At 35.6% G+C, this 25479-nt stretch overlaps 1 protein-coding gene across 1 annotated transcript in view; it reads left to right on the top strand.

Moving 5' to 3' along the window:
* The window catches only part of LOC150107016 (cell adhesion molecule Dscam1-like), a 754963-nt gene that overhangs the window by 117221 nt on the left and 612263 nt on the right, over window positions 1-25479 (top strand). The window contains exon 4 of the mRNA XM_090393540.1: window positions 2759-2920. Within this exon, the coding sequence (XP_090249666.1) occupies window positions 2759-2920 (162 nt within the window). The remainder of the gene's footprint in view (window positions 1-2758; window positions 2921-25479) is intronic.

Genomic DNA, 25479 nt, shown 5'->3' on the forward strand with positions numbered 1-25479 from the left:
AGGATTAGCATTAATCGCCTTCTTCCGTCGGTTTTGGTTTCGAACGCCTGCACCGCAAATCGAGCGTAAATCAGGAAAGGATATGTTTACAGTTGAAAAGCAATTCTGAAGTTAACATAAACAAATAAAATAAAACAATAAAGATATTTCCGGACTTATTTTTGTAGATCAAAGTTTTACAGAACAAAAGCTGAAATTATCAGTATTTTTAAATTAGTGTGGTTATTTATGCCAAGTTCATCGAAAGCAGTTTGAGAGAGACAACATAGGATACAGTGAACAGATAAGTTGAGACCCTACAGAATTCCCACTGTAAACTACGTTCATCACAAAATCCTGTGATATACTTACGATGACTTGCTCTAAAAGAAAGATTCGCTCTCTGAAATATGTTTGAATCATATTAACTAATAAGAACAATAAATTACAGCGATGTACACTCTTGGCTCTACAATCAATCACGGATGAGTGTGTAAAATGCAACAGACATAAAATCGTCAGAAGCGAATAATGTTACATTAAGCTATCTAATAGAAATTGCTGGTGGAGCCATCTAAGAGTTCTGCTACACAAATTAGAACCAGCTGTACATTTATTTACATGGATGCAATTACCCTGAACCACTCCTTAAGAGTGGTTCAGGGTAAAACTGAATATATAACCCTTTGGCTGGGTTCTAGCAATACCCATCTGTAGGTTACAGACAAATTTGAGGTTCTGTGGCATATTATATACCATTTGGATTCCTTATTATTGTTTGGTTAATTTTCAAAAACGCATACGTTCTTACTTATCCCTGCAGTGTCTCCTCCTTGCAATCTCCAGTACGTTGCACCGTTTTCTATTCGGTTGGAAAGAACTAGATTCGACTCCCATCTAGGAGGCATGGAATTCTTATAAAGGCTTGGACCTCATCATGAGACGGAAGAACATCAAACCGGCTAAACGAACACACGCCATTAACAGACATAATGCACTAGCCTCATAGTTTTAGTTAATTTGGCTGTAATCCCAACGTATCCTCCTAAGATTCATTACATGAAGCTGTTTTGTAATGGCACACACGATTAAAAGCATCCGTTTATTGATAATTGCATTTGTACGTTTCTGTTGAACCTCAGAGTAAGATTTCGATAGCGTAGAATATTTTTAAAGCTGATACGTTCCTCTGTGCATTAGTTGCACAGAGTGGGAATTTGAAATGATATTTCAAATTCCCATTCGCTCAGAATTCATTAACTAACACGGTGAAGAGATTATTTGATTGTGAATTAAATAACGAGAGATAGCTGTGAAATGTATTTTTACTTTGGGATTAAATAAGTTAATTGAACAGTTTACAGTTAATAGTCATCTATTTGGTAATCTTTTTTTACTTTTCACATTAAAGGAATGTAACCAGAGGTCCAAATTATTTTGAACTAATATTCATATTATTAGGAAAGAATTTAGATGACTTGTAGCATATCGTGTGCTGATGACAGAGAGAGAAATTAAGATAGATATGCGTTCTTGTGTTTTTTATTGTTTATTCATTAAATACTTTGAAGAAATTCTTGTAATTTCCGTGTTTATATTATAAAATTCCTAAACGTCTTCTCTCGTTGCACAAGAAGGATGCTAATAATTTCTTTTGTTTCAAAATAGAAATAAAAAACTCCACATTAATTCCTTCTTTCGGATTTAATGCTCATCCAAATACCTTCCCAGGCTGCAATTAAAGTCAAAGTTCTCTGAACAAAATTCCAAACCTTAGAAATAAACGGTGGTCGTTTTTTATCATTTCACTTACTCGTTATTTCTGGTGTCAGATGTTACAGTCACACAAGCATCTATGTAATAGCGCTTGGGGAATTCAGAGTTATATACGAAACATTTTCTAGCTTCCTCTTAACCATCTTTGATTAACTGCTTAATTGCATTCTTCCAGCTACAGCAATTTGCGCCAAAACATTTTTCAAACCATCTGACAAATGGTTTGGCTCTCTACCGAACAGCACAGAAGCCTTGCGGGAAAGCTACATTTACACTATTTATTGATTCCAAGTAAAATAGTTTGGAGATTGCAACGAAGTTCTTGAAGAACTGTAATTTCCGATGCAAAACACTTTTCTGGCACGTGAAAAAGAGCGATCTTTTCCTCTTCACGAGGCTTCGGTGACTCATTAGACAAGAAAAGCAGACCGGTATAATTTTCAGACCACTAGTGATTTTTGTCCCTGTGAATCAGCTAGTAAGTACTTCTGAGCTACAGAATGCGCTGAATAGGGAAAGTACTTGCGCTATTTTAAGAAAAAATAAAAAAAAGATTTGCAGTGATGGTCGAATTTTATATTACTGTTTAGGATGAGAAGTCCAATTCTAGCTATGCGCACAACTCTTCTTTTACTGTTAAGCAGAAAGGAGAACTGGAAAGCTAAGATGCAATTTGAAGGAGACTTTTTCTATCTCATACATTCTTAAGTTATCATTGGAATGACAACTCTCTCTTTCTTTCTCTCTCTCTCTGGTACATCAACATTTACAGATCAGATTTATTTGTTTATCACTTTTGCTTTATGTCCTCATCTTCATATTCCGAACAAAGCTAAAACAAATCTCTAAATCCTTTAGATAACATAGATTATAATAATCGCATGATTTGCGTCTAATCGCAAAAATAAACTTCATTTTATCTTACTTTTAATTTTATTAATAAATGATTTCGTATCACCAACAGTGTTATCGAATAACTGTAGTTTTTTTTTCCGTTTTGCAGTGGTTCAACAACGATACAAGGCTCATGTTTACGATGAATTTGTAACCAAAGGAAACACTGCTGTACTTCGATGCCATGTGCCAGCATTCGTCAGGGACTATGTCGCTTTCACCTCCTGGCAACGAGATGATGGAGTTACCATAACAAGTACGGGAACTCGAGGTAAAAAGTGGAACGATATTTGTCCAAACTAATAAATGGCTTAGCTACCATAAAGATGAGTATATGACACAGATGTTCGTATATCAAAATAATTTTTTCTTGCGATCTACAGCTCACAAACTAGATAATCAAAACGTTGCTGCGACATATATAAGAACAAATAGTTCATTATCATTGCTTTATTGTCTTCTATGTACCTTTCGTATGTTCTTTTAGCATTCTTTGAAATTATACGATTGGAAAATTCTAGAATTCAATCATATTTCTTCAGTTTAACGTCGTACATAGCACGCAAGTACGCTATACAGCACATTTCTAAAAGTATCAAAACATCCGAGGATTCATACATTTGTACGAACTCCATACAAATGTACAGTCTGTATGACCATATGTAGGCAGAGATCAAAATATTTGCTTTCATTAAAGTTTAAGCCGAATATTGACTCACAGTTTCTTGATAAATTAACCTTCATCGTTAACGCTGGACTATTTTGAATTCTGCTAGAGATGCCGATCTCTAAATATAATTCTTCACATGTTGATTCACTTAGTTTTACAAATATTCAATCAGATTTGGTCTAGGGCTCTGATCTGTACAGTCTAGTAGAGGTGGGTACGTTATTATCCTTAAGTAAAACCATAATAGACTATCGTTGATGATGGAGCGATGACGTTTTTCTTGTCGCAGTTATGGTCTTCTCCGTAAAGTTTCATTTAGACAGAGTGCAGTGTTATCTTAAACACACAGTATATCAGTTGTATTGTTTGAAGTCACTGCCGAACTAGCTAACGTTGTGCTACTAAGCACATCTCGTGCTTGTTTATTTCGTGTACAGGTTCTTCTGTGGATTTGATTGTTTTGTTTCGGGACAAAACACCGAATATATGGGAGGAGAATCACTACCACCTGCGTATAATATCAGCCAACTTACCTTTAGGTGAAAAACTTTTTTAAAAATTCCTCTCATTCTAAACGGGATTTGAATCCAGACCATTCCAATAAGGGCATCCTCCTCAGATAGAACACGAATGTAGATTTTTTCATTTCATTGCAGCATCGAGGAGAAACAAATGGATCAATTCTATACCACGAAAATACATCTTATCCTTCCAGCAATGTATTTTACAGCCGGGTTCCAGATCTCAGTTCTTCTATCAAATTTAAATCGACTCTAGTGATCGCGCAAAAGCATTTTTCCAATAATCCAAACTTGTATTTTTGCAGTTTAAATCTCAATGCAACCGTTACTAAGCTAGAACGCTTGTTATCATGTATTTGTGAGTGAAACCTCACCTACAATTGCACACATTAAATGATATCAAAGGCCAAAACCTTCAGACCTCTTTTTATGAAAAATCATGGTCATTAGATTTAGAATTTCATTTCAGTCTCCATTTCCTTCCATGATGGTGTTTGATAAGTTTAAAGTCCAAGAAATCAGTTATGTGCTCACTCAATGCAGTATGTCATCGGACATTCTAATCTTTGAAATCGTCATATTCTTCTCTGGTTGCCATTTTAGTCTGTTAAATTATTTAATGACATCCATTTTCCTTTATACGCGCATGCCTACCGTAAATGGTATCTACATCATTTTGAGAGCTTCTCTCTACACCTCTACTGTGTGTTTCAGTACATTGGGAAAGATTGTAATACTACTCCGGCAATTAAGACATTGGCTGCTTCTTTGGAAATCCAAAACTTCCATTCCAAACTCCGTCTTCCCTCAGATCTCTCCGATTACCTTCCACCTCTCTCTCTCTCTCTCTCTCTCTCTCTCTCTCGTCTGTCTGTCTTTTCATCAACGCGCGGAAACATCTTGAAAATATTGTTCTGTATCTGTAGCTATAAAATATTGTCGACCCGAATCTGGATTTATAAATGCACAAAATTCTAATTTAATAATTAATATTCCATTACACGTTCAACTCGCGTGTTAAGAGAATGGATGTGTAATTTTTCAAATTTTTCTTATTGTGCTTATAAGTTTGCAATCTTTCGTTTTGTGTTTGTAACTTATATAAAATTAGTGATAATAAATAAATAAATATGAATAAATTTTAAAACTTAAGCAGCAGACATTTTACATTGAAATACTATTGTGGAACGAAAGGCAGCATCACAGTATAGGAAAATTACCAACGCCAAAAAGATACATGTCCACCAGAGAAGCCACACTGCTCTATTGAAGTAGAGTGCGTATTAGTATATTGCGCAGATGTGTCCGATACATATCTCAAATCCAGACTCGTCCCATGCATAATAGTAATGAAATGCGTGTGTGTGGCTTTGAACTTCTAGTATACACTTAACCCGTTTCAAAACTCCCACAACAGATGTGACCATCTGTTCCATAAATGGGACATGACTGAAGTCCCACGTCACCTCTGTGGCAATTGGCTGATATTACGTCCCACTGTGCTTGCCCATGTAGTTCCTATTTAGACTGGTACAGTTATATAGAGTGACGCCGGGCGCATTTTACAATCTATGGAACCCTCCCCTACGACCTTTGAACCTATGTCAGAGATTATCTTTATGAGTTTGACTATTCGCAATATTAACTACCTATGTATTAACGTGCGAGAAATGTCTGTGTTTTATTGTTATTATAATATTATAATAAATTGTAAACCTACAAATATTTAAATATGCTGTTCACAGGTTCGGATAAAATTATCTGCAGAGTGAGAAAGAATCAAATTTTATGGGAACAGAGAGAAGGATTTAATTTTCCTGTTTCTCTCGCTTCCCATTTTTCATACTGAAGACGATGAAAATTCATGAAAAGTAAAGGAAAAAAAGCATTAAGTTCAGAAGGCTTTATATTTATGATCGTAGATCATCTCTAAAGAAGAAATTCCTCATCTTCCTACCTACATCTCTCTCTCTCTCTGCTATTCTCACTCTTTCCTTTCTCTCGGTGCAGCATCGACCATAGTCGTCTATCTGAAAACAATAATCATTCAACTTTGTATTTTCCCATCAGATGCTGTCATTGCGTAAAAAAAAAGAAAAAGAAAACAAAATTACACATCAATCCCACTAAACTAAAAGATATGAACGAAGGATGCCAGCGTGGCTTTTCTCATTTCAAACGTATCTTTTTTATTGAATTATGTGACTTGGAGGAGCAGTATTTGGTTTGATAGCGTCTACAGACCATCAAAGTCTCTGACATCCCATATCTGTAAGAGAACATCCCATTTGAAATCGTTAAGGACTTTCATTGCTACATCGGCCAAATTTTATTCATAGAAGGACGTTTTTCTTCGATAGCACAGCTAGACGTTCAGTTGTTTGTCATTGTGACAATGGTTGGAGAATGCTGCATCTATTCAGCTCGAAACTGCAGTGGCTCGCTTTATCTGTCCTGACAGAGAACAAATGACACTCATAGTTTTGTGTCATTCCCAGAAATTGTCATTAACATCACCTACCAAATGTCGTACATTGTAAATGACTGCGCGAGCCGAGCTCGCTACTTCTCCAAAAGTATTTTACAGGCAGCGGACAGCAAGCATAAGTTATTCCAAGTTGCTTTGATGGATGGTCAGAAAAATAGATGGTCCTTCCTCCGTGTTATACGGAATTATCGAGAAGGCGACAGGTGTAATTACAATAAATCACACTTTAACAATGAAAATCGACATCATCGGAGCGCTATTGTACACAGATGTTTCGTAAATTTCCAGTCTTTGTCCTTTTTTATTTTTTCGTCTTTCCTTTTTCTTGTCGGTATTTCTCTGTATCAATTTGTGCTTTTTTTCTTAGCTCTCTCTCTCTCTCTCTGTAGCAATTCTATTGAAATCAGCTGCTGCTGAGGAACTTTATTGAAACGTGTCAAACCACTTCATTTTTGTTTCGACTGGACCATTTCGGTAATAACAGATTTAGGCAAAATTCGGAAATAACTCCACTTTGCCTGAATTAAATTCGACATTGGAGATCTTGATTAAAATTTGTCGGTCATTTCAGTTTCTGGTTATAATCGTATCCGTCTTAGCAACAAAAATTGGAAGAATATCAAAATGTGTTATTAGAAAGGATGGAAAAACTGTTTTACTGTGCGGAAACTATAAACGATGGAAAATTCAATTACTCCGATGGCGAATGATATAATTCAACAAGAAATGCTTTGCAGAAACGAATCTTTCAGTCATCGTCATCATCATCTCTCTCTCTCTCTCATCTATCTGTTTCTCTATCTATCTATAATATAAAATTTTCTTTGTTTCTTTAATCTGTTTTCCTCATTTCCTTATTCTATCTCCTTATACCTATCAGTCCTTCTCTCTCTCTCTCTCTGTCTCTCTCTCTCTCTTTTTATCTGTCCATTGGCTTTACTTCCCTCGAGCCCTCACTCGCTTACTTCACTTTCATTTGTTTTGTCTTCTCTTTATTCCCTTACCATTTTCTTTTTTTCTTATGTTCTCTGTCTATTCTCCTTTTTATCAGTCTATCTCTCCCTCTCTCTATCATACCTCCTCAAAATGTTCTTTTATACTGTAGTACCGTGTACTGACTATTTTTATGCCTGTCACTCTTTCTCTTTGTCTTTTTCTAGTCTCTCTCTCTCTCTCTCTCTCTCTCTCTCTCTCTCTCTATATATATATATATATATATATATACCTATCTTGCTTATTATCAGTCCTTTTCTATCCCTTTCTTACTCTTTTTTCTCTGTTTCTAGTCTTTTCCTTTTATACTTTCTCTCTCTCTCTCTCTCTCTCTCTCTCTCTCTCTCCTTATGCCTTTCTTTCTTTATGTCAGTCTCTCTCTTACTCTTTCCTTATACCTATCTTGTTTTCTTTCACTTCTACGTTCTCTTTTTCTTCCCTTATCTTTCCTTTTTGCCTTTGCTCGTACCCGGCTTTCTTTCTTTCAGCATATTATTATCTTATTTTTCTCCCTGTTTATTTCCTTGCAGTTCTCTTCTTTCCTTATTCTCTCCATCTATTCTCCTTTCTGTCAGTCTGTCATTTTCTCTCTCTCTCTCTCTCTGCTTTTTTCTCCTTTTAATCCATTAATCATGTTGCCACCTAGTTTAATGTTATCTTTTATCAATGTCTCATCTCTCTCTCTCTCTCTCTCTCTTTCTCTCTTTGCCCCTGTTGTTTCGCTCTGAATGCGAATGGCCTCATAGGTGTTCCATATCGCTGGATTTCAAAGATAAGAAAAGCAATTACTAAAGCAAGCCAAGCAGCCACACCTTTGGATATTGCAGCAGTCCATTAACTTAGATAATAAAGGTGCGTATTTATGATAAAGGATTGATTTCCATGCTGATGCTCTATAGGAAGCGGCAGGCACATTACAAATATGTGTAAACGGAAGTTCTATTATGTCAAGTCTCCGAACGAAAACTAAAAATTCAGGAGGTCGCTATCTGAATCTCTCGTAATGGATGTTCCATAGCGAGAAGGCCTTGGCAATCGAACAACTGCGGCATTTGTGTGGTAACCCACGGAGTTTACAAAAGGAAGACGGTTTTAAACTTTTGTACCATTCTATCTTTTCCTCTCTTTCAAACAATTATACCTGACATACAGAGCCATCTGGCGAACGAATAAAAATGAGTTTCTTTCCTCAACAGATTGTTTTAGCTGTTGTTCGGATAATGTATAATATGCTTTGATTAATTTTCTTCAAAATCCCGTCCTTTCTTACGCGTTTAATAATGAAACATCTTTTATAGATTGCAACGTACATGGTATAAGTAATGATCTAGAAAGTGGGAGTAATGGTTAAGGCAACGCAGTCAACAACAGGAGAGGATCATGTTAAGCACGTTTAGTAGAATCGACAAATGAAAGAAAAATTGTGAGATTTATTTCAACCTATCGGACGAACTCGTTTCAATGTAATAGTCTAGTAGGATAACAGAATAAAAATCTGTTTTTTTTTTTTCTTTAAAATATAAAAAGAAATGGCGGTGGTAGACTCTTAAATGAACAATTAAGAAAGATGAACGTAAAACTTCTAGAATCGTGAGACAGTCGCAAACGCTTCTAACAGGAGTGAGGTGCCCTACGTAAATGTACACCAAAATTCACTTACCGAGCGCTAATTCTGAAGATAGTAGTGTAATATTCGCATCAAACAAATAATAAAATATATAAATTAAAAAGTAAAGTGGTAGCAATTCAAGTAACAAACATGTATTGGTTATTTGGATTACAGAAACAGCTACGAAGCTGTACATTATATCTTCAGATAGCATGTTCGTTGGCTGGTTTATGTCTCGTGTGATATGAAAAACTCGAGATTTCGAAAGGAAAACCTTCCACCCCCGTGTAAGATCGCCCGACTCGGTTTTTAAGGATAAAGGATCCTTTAGACTTGCGAGTGGAATCGAACTCGGCCTTCCCGACCGAAACGTAAGTATTTAACTACATCTTTCTCATATAGGCGGATCTCCTTTAACCCTAACTAACTTTTGGAAGAAAGGTAGGCAGCAATCTCCATCCTGTCAACTTCACTGAGAGTGAGTCCAAGTAATCAAAGAATCAAAGCTGTTTTTAGGAAGAGAGTAAGGCAGACAATTGACCATGTCGTGATTCCAACACTCTTATATTATTGCCGGTAATAATGTGAGTTCTGCGGTCGATTTGTTTGAGATGCTCCTGTTAAATTCCGGAGTTTTCAGTAGAATAGCCCTACTTGCCAGTACTAGAAATAGTCGAACTCGGGAACCATCCGAAGAAAGGCTTATAAGAAAATTCCGACTAGAGTCGGCGAATTACCATAGGTGAACGCTTGTTATTCTATTTTCACAATTTTTCATATTTAATTCCCTCGGATTTTTTAATGGGCAGTGAATTCTAAGATAAATATCAATTAAACTGATATATAATAAATACTCATTGTCTTGTAAAACATTCGATTAGACTTTTTTGTGTTTAATATAAAAGAATAAATATTAGATTAGATTTATAAAGCTGTAAGTGTATGGATATAAAAATTACATAATTTAAAAAATTCTTATTCTTATATTCATATAAGAACATAAAACCATGCTTTTAAACATCTATTTTTTAAGTTTTATATATGAAAAATAAAATGGTATATTATGAAATTCTAAGAAAAATTTAATTTTAGGAAAAAAAAATATTTATTATTTTTTTTCTCAGAGTATAAATAAGATGCATAATTGTTTTATTCTTTTAAATGACCATATTTAAATAAAAATCAAAATGAATTTACTTCATTCTATTTTTATTATATACTTTGATCATTTGGTAAAGTAGAAAAAACATGGAAGGTGTGGAATAACAGAGAACATAAAGTAACTGGATTATCTGGATTATGCACACCTGAAGTCTGAATGATCTTGAATGGCTAAAAGATTGCTGGCGTCCTTCACGTGATTCAAATTTTTCCAACCGAAAGTGTTGTTTTTATGACTAGGAAACGAAATGAGGAGAAAAATATATACAGTGTATAAAAATAAAAATAAAATTTCTGTGAAAAGAAAAACGCAGAGCATTTTCTGTTGGAGAACTTTGAAGATAAAATTTTTAAACTTTTTTTTGTGTGAGTTTAAGAAATGTTTCGTCTAAATGTTCCCGTTTACCATAATGTGTTGTATGTTCACTAACGTGAAAATTATTTTCGTGTATTACACTTATCAAGCAAGTACACGAAGAATGCGTGCTAATATGTAAAAGATAATAACACTCTAAGAGGAGTGAGTCCCAATCTACTTAAACCGCGGCCGCACAAACAAAAGCAAAGAGAGAGTGTGCGTGTAGAATTCCCCACCAAAAGCAAATTACCTCACAAGCCATGTGATGAACGTCATGACCAGGATGTTTATGAAAGCTTGAGTGGGAAAAGATGCAATAAATGATGATGGCGATTATCATAAGAAATGGGAGATTACGAAAATGCACGAGATAAAAGAATACGTGTCATTAGCAGCTGACAAAGAAAGCAGAGAATTACGAACATTCCGAGATTAAATAAACAAGTGAGAAGATTCCATGCGACGCTACGTATCTCCCGAATGGAAGCAATTAATATCCTGGAATGCAAAATAAATTCTTTCGCTTCGAGAAAGAAATGAAAGTTACTGGGCACAAGATCAGGGTAACAAACGAAGTCAGAAAAATCTGATTTAAGATGTCATCGGAGATAAGTGATAAACAGAAAGAATTCTTTTATTTGGAGACGAAAGGCATTGATAATGAGATCGGGGCCAAAGAATTATTGGAATAATGAGCACCAGTTGTGGTGTTTGGTTTAATGAAACCATCCAATAGTCAGATTCTTCACTCTGGAAACTCAAATTTAATCAGAGTTCACCAGTATAGATTCCTACTCCTGTGTCCTTCCTAACATCCTCCTCCTCTGGACACGTGCCATAGAAATGGTCGAATAAATTCAGATGATTGATCTTAATGTTTCCGATGGATTTGACTTAGTCGGACATAAGGGTAGACTGAATAAGCTCCTATCCTGTGGTTTTTATGTTATGTTTTGTGACTGCCGAGTTAGTTTCTTCTCTTGCTTTTATTTGCATATCTTTGTGAAGTTTCTATTCCATATTTCCCTACTAATGCAGGATTATTTTATCAACTGCACAAAATATTATTATTATTTGTCACACCTCCAGGGAGTCCAAATACTCATCGAGGGAGGGATACCTACTCCACAACTTTCTGTCTCCACCAACTACTATCATCATCTACCAACGCCATCTACCACCTACCACCACCACTAGTATTTTCACAGACAATCACAAACATCAATGCCCAAGGTGGAATTCGATCCCGCTGCCCTTTGGCTGGAGAGCGGATACGCTAACCACTCGGCCAGCCAGGCTGGCAAATTAAACCCGTATAGTATATTAGAAGGCAATATAGTGAAGTTCAGTGTGAATCCAGGAATTACCTATGGGGAAAAAATAGTTTATTTGGTTCGACTATTTTATAACTCAAAAGCAGGTAATGTTAGATGAGTGTTATATTATACCAACTGTCTTTGTTTGTCAGCCTTGTACAGAGAAGGATGATGTTGGTAAGTTATAGAAGAGCAATAGAAACAACTGCTGAAAACACTGATTCAATTTTATGGGATTACACATGAACAATGTGATTATTGAAAGGCTTTCATTAAATGAATTTCGTCGATATAACTTTTAAAAATCTTAACTATCATCACAGAGCGACATAAAAACGTAGTTTGTTTGCACCATGAGGTTTTCGGTAAGGGTGATGGTGATATCAATGACAGTATTTTTTTTATCGATTGACGATCTTTTCCCAGTGACAGCACTTTTCATTCCTCTTTCATGAATAGAACATCAGGTAACATATCACATTTGATTAACATTTACTCAAACTCTCCTGATAGGAGTATACCACATCTATATAAGTGGCTCAGCCTCCCAAAGGGACGTATCGCTAGTAGCGGAAAAAGAAAGCGAAGCTCTCTTCTATCATACTAATCTCGTTCTCTTTACATATCCATCCAACCCTAGAATACCAGTTCGCATTTAGAGTGCCCTACCAAAAGCCCTCCTCTAAAAATCCTTGATTATATTCACAAGATATAACTTTGGAGATTAATTCATATTCTTCCGTTCCCCCCTTCTGTTACAAATTTTTTCATTTCCAATCACACGGAGTGCTTGCATAGCATTCTAAAGGGCCACAGATGCCCCTTGCTTGGAAAGACTTGGGTTAAAATCCTATTTAAAGAACCAAGATATATTTAGGCTGTAGGTGCTCATCAGCTAAAGTCAAGTTAATCGGAGTTGTAAGAATTAGCAAGGGTTATTTTTTCTTTCTTTCGTTTTTGTGAAACAGACGAAAGGAGTGGAGTAAAAACCGTACAATTAACAGATATGATACACCCTTCATGGCCTTAGATTCATCGTAATAGTAGCAACAATAACAACAAATAAGTAAAGATTTATTTCTGCTTTGTGTATTTTCCTTTTTCTCTGCGCTTGCATGGTCAGGCTCGATTGTAGTGACATCCATAATCTCTGCACACGTCCCTAAACGTGTAAAAATCAGAGATGTAACGAGGTTTGCCTGTTTGTTATGTGAATACAAATCTTTGCTCTCCATCAGATAGGCCATGGGGGTTCGATTTCTAGTATAGCACAGATGTTAAGAATGTCACATATGCGAGATCATTTTCGGTGAAATGCGAGACCCCCATTCTGCTTATTTTGGAGGCTTGAAGTGGTTTGCAAAAGTTGTATATTTGGTCTCCAGATGCAAGTTTCCAGGTTGTTTAATTCTTGATCCGCCCACAATATATAACCTTTTATTATCTTTGCAGGTTACAATATAAAAAACATGGAACTGCATATATTTCAACTTAACCAAGCCAGATATTCGTTATCTGTTCCAATTTTAATGTTTGAAATACACCTTCAAGTTTAAGACAATGGAATTAATTTCTAAAAATTCTGCGCCATATTGAAAATATCATTGATATAACAAGTACAGATTATTTTTTTATTTCATAAGAGAAATGAAAGATGTAAATCTTATATCACCAAAATAATAAGCGTTATAGTTTCAGAAAAAAAAAAGTTAAGTACTAGCTGGCTTTGTTGGCTGAGTGGTGAGTGCATCTGTTCTCGGAATCTTAGAATCCCCCTGTACGTAAAGATGTTTGTGAATGTCTTTAGATAGTAGATAATTTTATTTACTTGGTGTAAGACCATCATCTAGCCACTAGAGACTTGAAGTGGCCTGAAAAAAGTTCTTCAAATTTCTTCTGCAGCAGGATTTGAGGATTTTCTACCCTTATTCCACCCATAGTGCTTTACTATCGGTTTACAACCTTTTGTAGGCGGGCTTCTCATTTAAGAAAAAGCTTTTTTACCTAATAATACGTGATGTCTTCTTCAACCCATCGGTCCCTTTGGATAGGTAGGTTCCCCAATTAAGGGTGACGGAGAATTAATGCTGCATTCCCTAAGGGGAAGTATTTATGGCTGCAGATCTGTGTTCACGGAGAAGATTTGGCTGTTTTTAAAAAAGTAAAAACCCGATTTTCAAGCAAGAAAAAAATTTCACCTCCGTAGAAGACGTGCTGACGTACCGTTTGATTGTAAAGACTTGATAAAGGTACCTCTCGCCATAGAAGCAATTCGAAACTATGTCGTTCCAACCAAAGGGCTCGTCTATACTAATTAAGCTACGGAAACGTCAAAACTATATGCATACCTGCATAATTAACAATAATTCTTCATACGCAGTATATTTCTAGGCTTTAAGGAAAATTGAACTATAAATAAATATATATATTATTTGAGTACTGTTACATGTAAAGTAATCAGAACGAAGGAACTGTTGCTATGTTCGTTATACCAATTTTACTTTAAACAATTCGGTTTTAACGGTTAGCAAATTAGAGCCTTAATTATCTGTAACAGCATGCAATTCCCACAAATGGCTACGCTTGCACGCGAAACTGAAATATTGCGGACCACTTACAAAGTTACGACGACATCTTCTACATTTATCAGCATTTCCCCACATCCTAACAGCACCTTTGCCAGAGGGGTTAGCAGATTATTAGCTCTCTCTGACGCCTTCGTGCTTGTGAATGATAAGACAATACTCATTAAACGGGCCCCTAACGACACAAAAACGGGGCCCGTTTCTTTCACTTCAACCAAATAGCGTGACTCTCTTTCGTTAAAGTGCACGCTACTCTTATCATCCCCCCATTTCCCAATTCTCTTGTTTCTCTATCCCCATCTGTCTTTCTTATCTCCGACAGTACACGGCATAAACTTGAGAAACCACAAAATCACTAAGAAGTAAAAGAAAACCAACAGCAACAACAACAACAAAAAAGACTCTACGACGAAACTGATCGATGTTTAGCGAGTAGCCTTAAGCACGTTTGCGAAGGGATAACAGTTCGTTAGTTTGAGGCCTTTCTGGGGTCTCGTTTCTCCTGCTTCACACCGAGGTCATTAGCTGAGACAAAGCTCCAAGGGTCACAAGGGATGGGCTGCATCGGACAGCCATGTAAGAGGATGTTTATTTGTGATGACAACTTGTGTCGTACGAACGATGCACGAGATGAAAGGAAAGAAGTCGTTGCCGACTTTGAAAAATTAGTCTCTTAACTAATTTTAACTTTACCGTTGTCAAAGGATAGAGTTGTTTTCTTACACTGTCGAATCAAGTAGTTGGCATTTATCCAAGACGCTCTTGAAAGGTAACCTAAGATGTGACGTTAATTAGCTTTTCCACACTTTTTTGAAAGAAATGTATGAAAAAGATTCTAACCCATTCCTTTATAATTTAACTCCACAACTGTGACACCAGCTACAATCTTTCTTATGATTTTTGACAGCACTTGGGCATACGTAAATTTAAAAAATCCAACGCATAAATAAAAAACAAAAAACAATTCCATAAAAAAGAATTAACACTACTTAAATTTTTTATTTTTTTAAATTAATTTATTTTTCAAGTTTTTTTTTTAAAACATAGAATGAAATAAAATAAAACACCTTTATTTTTTATTGCAGATTTTGGCATATTAATTTAGCAACCATCTGCTAACACGTTTATTGGGAAGAGGGGAAGAGTCCTTTTTAGGACTTCCAGGGTAACGAATGGCAATGCTGTAGCCAATGAAGTTTTAACTGAGACTCGGCTATTGCCGTTACCCAGCCATGACTAGAGCTCTTAGCTCAATAATACCCCTTCGACACAGATTTTCTTCATTCAGATGACGGGATAAAGAGTCAAGGACTCAGTCCATCGCCCAGTTCTTTTAAGAGCTAACACTTTTATTGGAATTATAACATAATTCTATTCAATCTAATCCTATAGCCGCCTCTTTAAGAGGGTTGCAGCTGATGAAACAGTCCGCTTCCGTGCCTTTCTATCTCTTGATTCTGTAAGATTGCTTCTGTAAGATTCTTGCCTGTCCAATCTTTGATGTTGTCTTTCCATTGAAGTCGGGGTCTTCCTCGGTTTCCCTCCGCCATCCCCTGCAATACTATTCTGGGAAGCTCTCCAGAAGAACCCCTCATCAAATGTCCTGCAAACGTTATTTTCTTCTTTGGATACTAGCCATACAGTCTCTTTTCATTTTGAATCTTTTAAGAACCTCTTCATTGCTCACTCTTTCAGTCCAGCTGATACGATCCATTTTTCTCAATCACCACATTTCAAATGCATTCAATCGGTCACTCATCTCTTTATTGATTGTCCAGGACTTGCATCCATACGTCCGCACGCTCCAGATCATTGTCTTGAGGATTCTTACTTTTAGCTGTTTGTTCAGATTTCTTTCTCCTAATATGTGGTATATTTGGAAAAATGCTGCTTTTGCTTTTTTAATTCTGTGCTTAATTTCATAATTAGATCTATTGTCTCTTGTTATCCAACTCCCAAGTTATTCAAAACTTTTTTACATTTTATATTCTTTGTCGGTTCAAAGTGATTTCCATCCCATCATTTCCTTTCCTTGAAATCTTCATCATTTTTGTCTTCTGAATGTTTATTCTCATTGCCAACCCTGTTCAGTCTGTTCAAAATTCTTCATATCTTACATTATTTATCAGGTGTCCGTTCATCTTCATTCCATCCTTCAGATCTTCCAAGGCCTCACTCATCATTCATTCACTATAGACATTAAAAAGCAGTAGGGGCATCCCATACCCATGTCTCACACCCTTTCTTATGGGGATCCATTCAGTATCCTCTCCTTCAAATCTGACCCTGGCTTCTTGAGTTTTGTATATTCCAAACAAAATTCTCATAGTATTTTTATCTATTTCTATTTTATGCAAAATATCAAATAAAACAGAGTGATTAACGTTATCGAAAACTGTTTCATAGTCCACAAAGCACAGATATAAATCTTTATTGCACTCGATCATTCTTTCCCCCAATATCCGTAGTGTTGTGATAGCTTCCACGGTTCCCCTGTCTCTCCTGAAACCAAACTGTGCTTCATTTAATTCCCTCTTTTCCATTCTTTTTCTATCACCTCCTCAGTAATCCAGGGCTTCCTTCCTCTCCTCTCTGCCTCACCCAGAAGACCTTTAGCACATTCCTTGATTTTCTCGCTTAGATCAGTCCAGATTACTTCTAGGGGTCTATCAGTATCAATACTGCTGATCTTATTTTCTAGTTCTTCTTGATATTTCTCTCGAATATCTTTTCTTTTTAGTCCATCAATTCTTATTTTTATAGTTGCATTTTCGTTATTTATGCGTTTTAGTCTGATTTTTATTTTAATTGTGAGCAGGTTATGGTCACTATCGCAGTCTTCTCCAGGATAGGTTTTTGCATTTTTATTACATTTCTATATCTTGAGTTAATTAATATATAATCAATCTGATTTCTGATTTCTTCACCTCTCTGTCCAGTGCTCTCCAAGTATACCGTCTTTTGTTGAAACCACGTGTTATTCACTATCAATTTGTGTTTTCTGCAAAACTCCACCAATCTGTCTCTCCTTTCATTTCTTTCTCCCAAGCCCCCAAAAAGTCCACCAAACCATCCTTTCTTCCTTTCCCTATCTTCGCATTTATATCTCCCATTACTATTAGTATATCTCTGTTATTTTTCAAATGTAAACATTCATCTATTTGTTGATAGATCTCTTCAACAAATTCTCTATGCATGGTACTTTACATTGAATCGAGTGTTTGGGATAATTACCACATTACAAGAATAAAAACTGTTAAATTATGACTGCTATTCACTTAAAACTGTTCTTCATGTAGCTTCCTCAGTGAGAGGGTGCAGCACCCTGTCCTTCCAGTTCTCTCTGTTGGTGGCTTTCCTTTATGTTTCTGCATAGCCATGTGATCCTGTCCATGATCTTATATTTTCAAACCATGACTTTCGTTTTTTACCTCTTGATCGTTTTCCCATCATTTCTCAAACTATTAGTGTACATAAAACCCGAAAAAATATATATATACGCTTGTTAATTGTTAGTCATTTGTTATATTGTCTCTCCTAAGAATTAAATGCAAGACTACGTGTGTTCACTCTTATAGGACTGTGTAGAAACATGTATCGTCTTACTTACGTATTAACTGTTTGTATGCAATGTGCAGCATTTTTGTCTCATCCCACACAAAATGATGTTTTTTCTTTCGTAGTATAGGAGACTTTTAATTCTGTTATTCTTTAAAGCATGTAAAATTTTTGTCACATACTTTATAGGTCACATCAAACTCGATTTTAAGAGAGGTCTTGAGAAACTTTCATAGAGACAAAGAAGCAGATGTTCCTATAAAAGCTATTTTTATATGGAATAATATCATGGAAACATATTTATCATGTGGAGAACTGCAGAAATTATTACTATATCTAAACAGTTCACCATCTTCAAATTCCCGATATGTATTTTCATAAAGTATACAAGCTACTATGTTAGAACTGCATGAAAGTTTACATTATCGCTGAGTTCTTTCTATCTACAGTTTGTCTTCAAATTAATCCATAATATGTCAGGATTCCAATATTTTTATATCTTATATTTCAGTCTGCTAAGTTACTTCTAACTACATTAGTCTACTATTGGTCACTTTAAACGTTTTCCTCGAATAAACATGTTTTTGATGGATTTTTTTCTGTTTAAGTGATTATACCATTTGAGATTAGGTCTTCTCACATATTTTGAATGCTAAGAACCTCAAGTTCCTTCTTAATATCTTCATTTATTAATTATTCTTTTAGCGATTGTACCATTAATGCCATCTGTTCACCCATATTTTCCAGAACTCTTCTAGAATACATACTAAACTAGAGTATTATTCCATGTAAATTTATTCAGTTGAATTTCTATCACAGCTTTGCTAATTCTCTCTTGTCTCTACCCATATTTAATTTGATATCTTAACTAAACCTGTGCCTAAATAACTAAATTATCTTACTTGTTATATGGATATTCTGGATGTAGCTGATTTCTTCGCTGTTCTTGCCTGTTTTCATAGCCTTCATCTTTTTTATTGCTGATTTTCATGCCAGAGTTATTACAGCAGTTATTCAATTTAGTCGACGTATCCTGCAGATTTTCTCTTGGCACTTTGTCATATACATTTGTTACTTCTACAAATCTCGATCATTCTTATATTCCCATGCTTTCTCATCTATCTCACTTAAAGTTTCGCTGTCACAATTTTTCTTTGCCTCTTTTCAAGTATGCATACATAAATCCTACCCCCAAATACTCAATAGGTAAATCTAAAGAGTTGCTAGCAAATAATTAAAAGTTCTTGAACATTAATTGTCATTACAGAGATGATTTTGAAAGGTGACATCAGTTATCCGAATGTGATTGTTGTTGTTATGTTCCATGGAGTCGTTTTCGACTCCTGGTGATCCCACGATCATACACTCTCCATTCAGATCTGTCAAAGGCCATATCTTTCAGAATTTCCAAGCGCATTCCAGTTGCTTCTTTAACTCCATCTACTCATCTAATTCTTGGTCTTCCTCTTCTCCTGCTTCCATCAGCTTTAGCAAGCATCATCATCTTCTCCAAACTGTCATTTGCTCGCATAATATGTCCGAGGTATGACAATCTTGGCTTCATTATCATAGCTTCGAGGGAGCAATCTGGCTTTATTCTGTCTATCAAGAGATGAATGTGATATATTCCGAATGCGATACCAATCTGAATTTCTAGGATAATCTTAATTTGGCTTAGATGCAAATGAAAAGAAGGATAGGCAACATTATTAACTAAGCATGAAGTCAATATTGGTTCTTGTTACTGTTGTTATTTGGGATAACGGCTATAGAAACTAAAGCTATCGCGCGCGCGCGCGCGCGCGTGTGTGTGTGTGTGTGTGTGTGTGTGTGTGTGTGTGTGTGTGTGTGTGTGTGTGTGTGTGTGTGTGTGTGTGTGTGTGTGTGTGTGTGTGTGTGTGTGTGTGTGTGTGTGTGTGTGTGTGTGTGTGTGTGTGTGTGTGTGTGTGTGTGTGTGTGTGTTGATCGTACACATCTGAACCTTGCAATGAAGAAGGTCAGATCCGAAGCTGACATTAACACAGTTTTATTACTTCACTCTTGTGTAATAGAAAGCTGTTGATTGTTGTTGATAGCGTTCAAAGTTTCAGTTAGCTAGGACGAACAGAATGTTAATGGTAGCATGAATCGCATGCACTTGTGGTTTCAAATTAGAAGCTCCAGGCTAAATTTTATGTGATTAAATTATGCATTATATATGGGCTTGGAAATTAATTTATACGAGACAAAGACTTTGTTTTATCGTCTGTATTGCAAACATCATTTTAGTGGTAGCTAGTTTTTAAATATTGTTGTTTTAATTTTTAGTTATAAATTATTGTATCAGTTTAATATCACTGCGTCCTCTGAAATATATTTAAAAAGAGAAATATCCTAGTTTCTAGTCCTTTTCAACATAACGATTTTGCTTACCAGCATACTTAAAAAATTTAATTGGACACGACAGTAACAAGGTTTACTCTGAAAATTTATGTAAAGTGAATCTGGCAATAATATTTTCACAGCTGTTTTGCAATGTGAGGGCACCCATTATCGATATAGACTACCCAACAGAAGTAAATGATAGACAAAGCACAGGAGGAAGAATATTATCAATATCATAGCGTACATGTGCATATTTGTCCAATCACGTACAAGTGTCAATGCCATTTTGGGGGAGTTCATTTTGCATACCTCAGTGAGCGATCCATCTAAATCATTGCTTCCATTCACTGAGCCCTCACAAGATGACACTGAGCCGTACTATATAATTATTATTATTAATCTTTCACGAACCAAACCCAAAGTAAAACTTAGGGCAATTCTAAGAAACCCTCACAGAATTCCGGTTGGGAAACTCTCTAAAATTAGACAAAACCTGCAATGGGTGGTAAAGAACACTTATAAAAACATTCTGCATCCATTTGTGGAGGGCATCTTGTTTATTTTTGGAGTCGATATCTTTAGATATCGAAATGATGTTACGAAGCGAACAATTTGATTTAGTGTTGTTAAATTCCATTATAAGAAAACCCAAAGTTTGCTTATGTATTTACTTCTTCCAAATGACTTCTTCTATCATGCAAAGACAAAGCTGACCACGAGACATCATTTCTCCTCAACTTCCTTCATATTGGCTAAGAAAACACGTTTCTCACTCTGTCAAAAAACAGAAATTTTACTTATCTTTCTGAGGAAAGACAGAAGAAAAATCCTGAGTAGATTGAATACCAACAATTCTTTTGATTTCTGACGGTGTATTTCCCAAACTATGCTTAAAAAGTATTGCAGAATTAAAATCTGTCTATATCCTCTTTACAATATTTCACACTCAATCAGTATCACTGGTACACCATGTTATCCAGGCCTATATGCAACTTATTCCAAAGAAGCAAGATAAAGCTAGCTGTAAAGCATCGTCGCTACCTCACTTCTCTCGAAAATAATGTATAAAATCATCAACAGTCACCTTCTCTTTAACTAGAGACTCGCCATTTAACCCATGACCACCAGTATGGATTCTATCACTCTCTATCTCCAGAGGATCTCTTTGCCAACATAATCCATTTTTGGACACAAGATATGAAAAGATTTGACGAAATTCACATGGACACTATTAGTATTTCCACGGAATTTTATGGGGTTTGACACAAAGGTCTAGTTACCGAACTTCATTTCCTCTCTGGTCGGTCTCAGCAAGCAGTGGTGCGCGGTTTCCTTCCTTGAGGTTTCCCCACCAATGCCGTGACACACCCAGAGTTCGGTACTTTTCTTCGCGCTATCTTTACGTAACCTCTTCCTAAATAATCTTTTCTCACCAACAACAAATCCTGTTCTATGCTGATGACAGCAAATTCCAAATCTCTTAGACTTATTTCCCACCCCGTCTTGGGCTCAAATATCGCAAAGAACAAAATCACCCATAAGTAATTTTTCAAACACTGATCGGCTAGCAATATTTCATTGAGATTAGGATGATCTTGTCAACTTCAGTTGTACCATAACACAGGACAGTGTTATTTGACGCTATAAAACACCAACTTCATCTCCTCTCACCTTTAATCTCTAAGCAATATCAGCTTTCTCTTCCTTGGCGGACACGCTGCTAGTGGAACTCTACTTATGTCCTTATGTATTGAAAACTTGAAAAACAAGACATAAGTTCATCACTTCAATTGCCTCCTCAATCTAAAAACTGAATGTCCTTTTCTACTAACATTTTTTTTGAATAACTTCTGACCTTGTATAAATTCCCAAATCATCGGCCCTTAAAATATTGTTCTTACTTTTGGTGTGATGCGCCGCACTCCAGTGACTGGAGTGCTTCTTTTATCTTCGCTTTCTTTCCTATGCCTCTTTTAGAGGTATTTTAGGTGAAGTTTCCTGAACTGGCTGCCACCATTTCTTCACTTTCAGTTAATTGTGTGGCCATATTTCGCCAATAAAATTGAACTGATTCTGAAAGCCAAGTGTAAATCGCACGGGCACATTCTTAGGTATATCCTAATTCTTAAATTTTAATAAATCCTATAAAGTCGGAGCAGAGATATTCCAATGTGTACTTTCAATACATTTTCCTCTTTGGTGAACCTTAAAATGGTTGTTTTGAAGAGAGAAAGAGAGAGAGAGAGAGAGAGAGAGAGAGACGTTTATATGGATTCCTGAACTTTACTAAAAAAAAAAAAAAAAAAAATTCGCCCAACCGGAATCGTATACAATAACTTTCTTATGATGGAATCAATAAAACCAAATCTAAAAGGTGCTAAGACTTTGGCGACACACACTCAATAAGAAGATGAGATATGTGGTTTAGTTTACCAAAGAAACAAAGCGAGATCTCGACATTTTTTGCATTACACCTAGTTTTAAACAAGACTAAAGCAACAAGACGAAAGTTATGTATTAAACACTGTATAGTAATAATTCTAAGTTAATCTCAAAGCCGGTGTAGCTACAAATACCTTAAAATGCGAAATAACGGCAAAAATGTATTCGGGGAAAAAAATATGAATATATCTTTTTTTTATTTTTTATTTTAGAAACTGTTATTCATTTTTTTCTTTGTAGTCTTAATACTTAAGTGCTTTCATTTGTTTTCTTTTACTTGATCGAACAGAAAAAATACGCATATTTTATATTTATCTGCCAAAACATTTTAATATGTAGTATTATAGACGAAAATTCTTGGCAACAGTTTCACTGCTACTAAACCTAGTTTTTAAACTTTCACTGAATTTCCAAGTTTCTTCAGGAAACACTTAGTGAAAGAGGCCCATCTGCAATAATGACATCCTTCAAATATTCCTCGCTATCCATCCCTTCAAGTGTTCTATTTGTATGAGGAGAGAATACCGAAACTGAAGGACACTCGAACCAAAGAAGAACTCATTGATTGAAGGAACAAGTTCTCGATAAAACTCCAGTAAATTCATTTCGTTTTTTTTTAAATCTTCTCCTACATAGCCAAATATCGTACTGGACTGAACCTAAGAAAATCACATACATCTGATAGAGCTACTGTACTTAGATGCTATCTTTATAATAACACACCACGAAGAGCCTCTTTTCTCTGAGGGAGCTCTCTATCATGGCCCATTACTTGCTTTTCTTTACTTAAACAGATGAATAAGTAGGACGAAAAGGATGAACTATACACGAATTCTATTAATCCTTGCTTGGAGAGATTCGCAGTCCTAAGCAGATTCTATTTGTATGCGAAAGTTGAAAATTTTTATCAGCATTCTCAGCACCTCCTCTTTTATGTCTGAAATGAGTCCTCCGAGACTTGGCATTCTGCCAGCAACCTCCTTGTGAAAACATTTCAATAACACTCCACCATGATTTCGCTTTGATAGATGCAACTCAATACCGTTAGGTAAACATGAAAAATCTTAAACAAATGCAGCGTGTAAAAACACAAACTGCAAACCAGAGATAACGCAGAATAGCTTATTTTCTAGTATGAAGGACACTAACTCAGAGGCGCACAAACTTTCATTTGAAGCCACTAATTAATGACATTTCCTCATTGTCATCTATCAGAAGATTGGTATCTTGTTGTTGCACCTCTTCCTTCATTCCATTCAAAATAATTAAAGATATCTGGTTAAAAACATCCATCTAGAAATTATTCACATGCTACTAGTTCCGTGTGTTTGTTACTAAACTTCACCATTTACTGACTTATTTATTTTAATTATGATATAAGTATGAAAATATTTGAAAATAATAAACGTCGCAAAATCATTCCAAGTTACAAGATGTAACTTGTTACATCTTGTAACAAGTTTTAAGTAACGACACCATCTTATCTATCGGTTAGATAAGTTGGTATATCATTACTTCCTGTATATTAATTAAATAAATAAAACAAAAATGCTTAAAATATTAATTAAGCAAAATGTAACATGCAAATCGTTATAAAATCCAAAAAAAAAATCTAAAAGATCTAAAAAAAATCTATATCTTCTGCTAAGTTTACATTTTCATAATCTCTCTAGTAAATTTCAAAACTTTTAAGCTTTTTCTATATTTAGCTATAAAATATAAGTATATCTATCATATTATTTATTATAATAATAAAATTTTTTAAATTAATTTTAAATTTTGATTATATTTTTAAAAATGCTTATGCACCGTTTATTATCATAAATAATTTAATTTTATATAATAACAAGCGGAGTTTGTTTTCTTCTTTTGTTGGAAAAAAAAGCAGCTACGAATAGGATGTTTTCGCAAGAAAAAAAATAGGTTGAGATCTGCAAAAATTCCATATCCAGACTTTTTTGACGGTTGCACCGAAAATAGTTCCGCGTACCGGAACCCTACTTTCTTTTTCTGTGAAAGGAGCACAAGATTTGAATGGGGACAACTCTACATCAGAGACATAACCAAGGTCGCGCCTCCTCAACTAAGCGGTCATCTGGACCTAAACGAGGAGGAGAAAAGGCAGTTTCGTAACACGTTGAAGGGGCTGACACGGTCAGATATCGAAAAGAAATATCCATGGATTCTGAGGAAATTTTCCAAAAGATCATGAGGGATTTTTCCAAAAGAATTACCGGGTCAAACAATTCATTTGTACCAACACGTTTATGATTAATCCACATAGGAGGGGTAGACCCGAGAACCCGAGCTGTGAAGGCTTACATTGAGGCGGTGCAGCCACTTGTGGGCATCACTTGGGCCGGGCTCTCCCCCAAATTTGCAATCCATTTGGTTGTTCCTCTTAAAAGTCTTACTAGCTCTTTATCAGAATTCTTTTATTTTATTTCAGTCCCAAATTCGCAATTCACTTGTCCTTGTTTGTCTTTCAAAGTTATTCCAGTTTCCCTCAGAACCACTCCAGAATTGATTTTTGTCTTTAATTCAATTTATTTTGTTTTCTCTTTTATTTGTTTTTGCTTTTTTCGTCTGTCAGAATCTTAAAAGATGGTTGACAGTCGAAAGCTGTAAGAAAGGATGTAGGGAGATGACGTCGGCAGCAGATCTGTTTGGCCACAAACCTCTTAATAGGTTACAAAGCCAAACAGGTCGACTGAGGCCTCTTTATTACCTACTACTATCCTACTCTACCTTTTTTCTCTTCCCCT

The sequence above is a fragment of the Typopeltis vanoorti genome, chromosome 5, assembly GCF_054136105.1.
Source record: "Typopeltis vanoorti isolate ZY-2024b chromosome 5, IOZ_Tvanoo_1.0, whole genome shotgun sequence".
Lineage (NCBI taxonomy): Eukaryota > Metazoa > Arthropoda > Arachnida > Uropygi > Thelyphonidae > Typopeltis > Typopeltis vanoorti.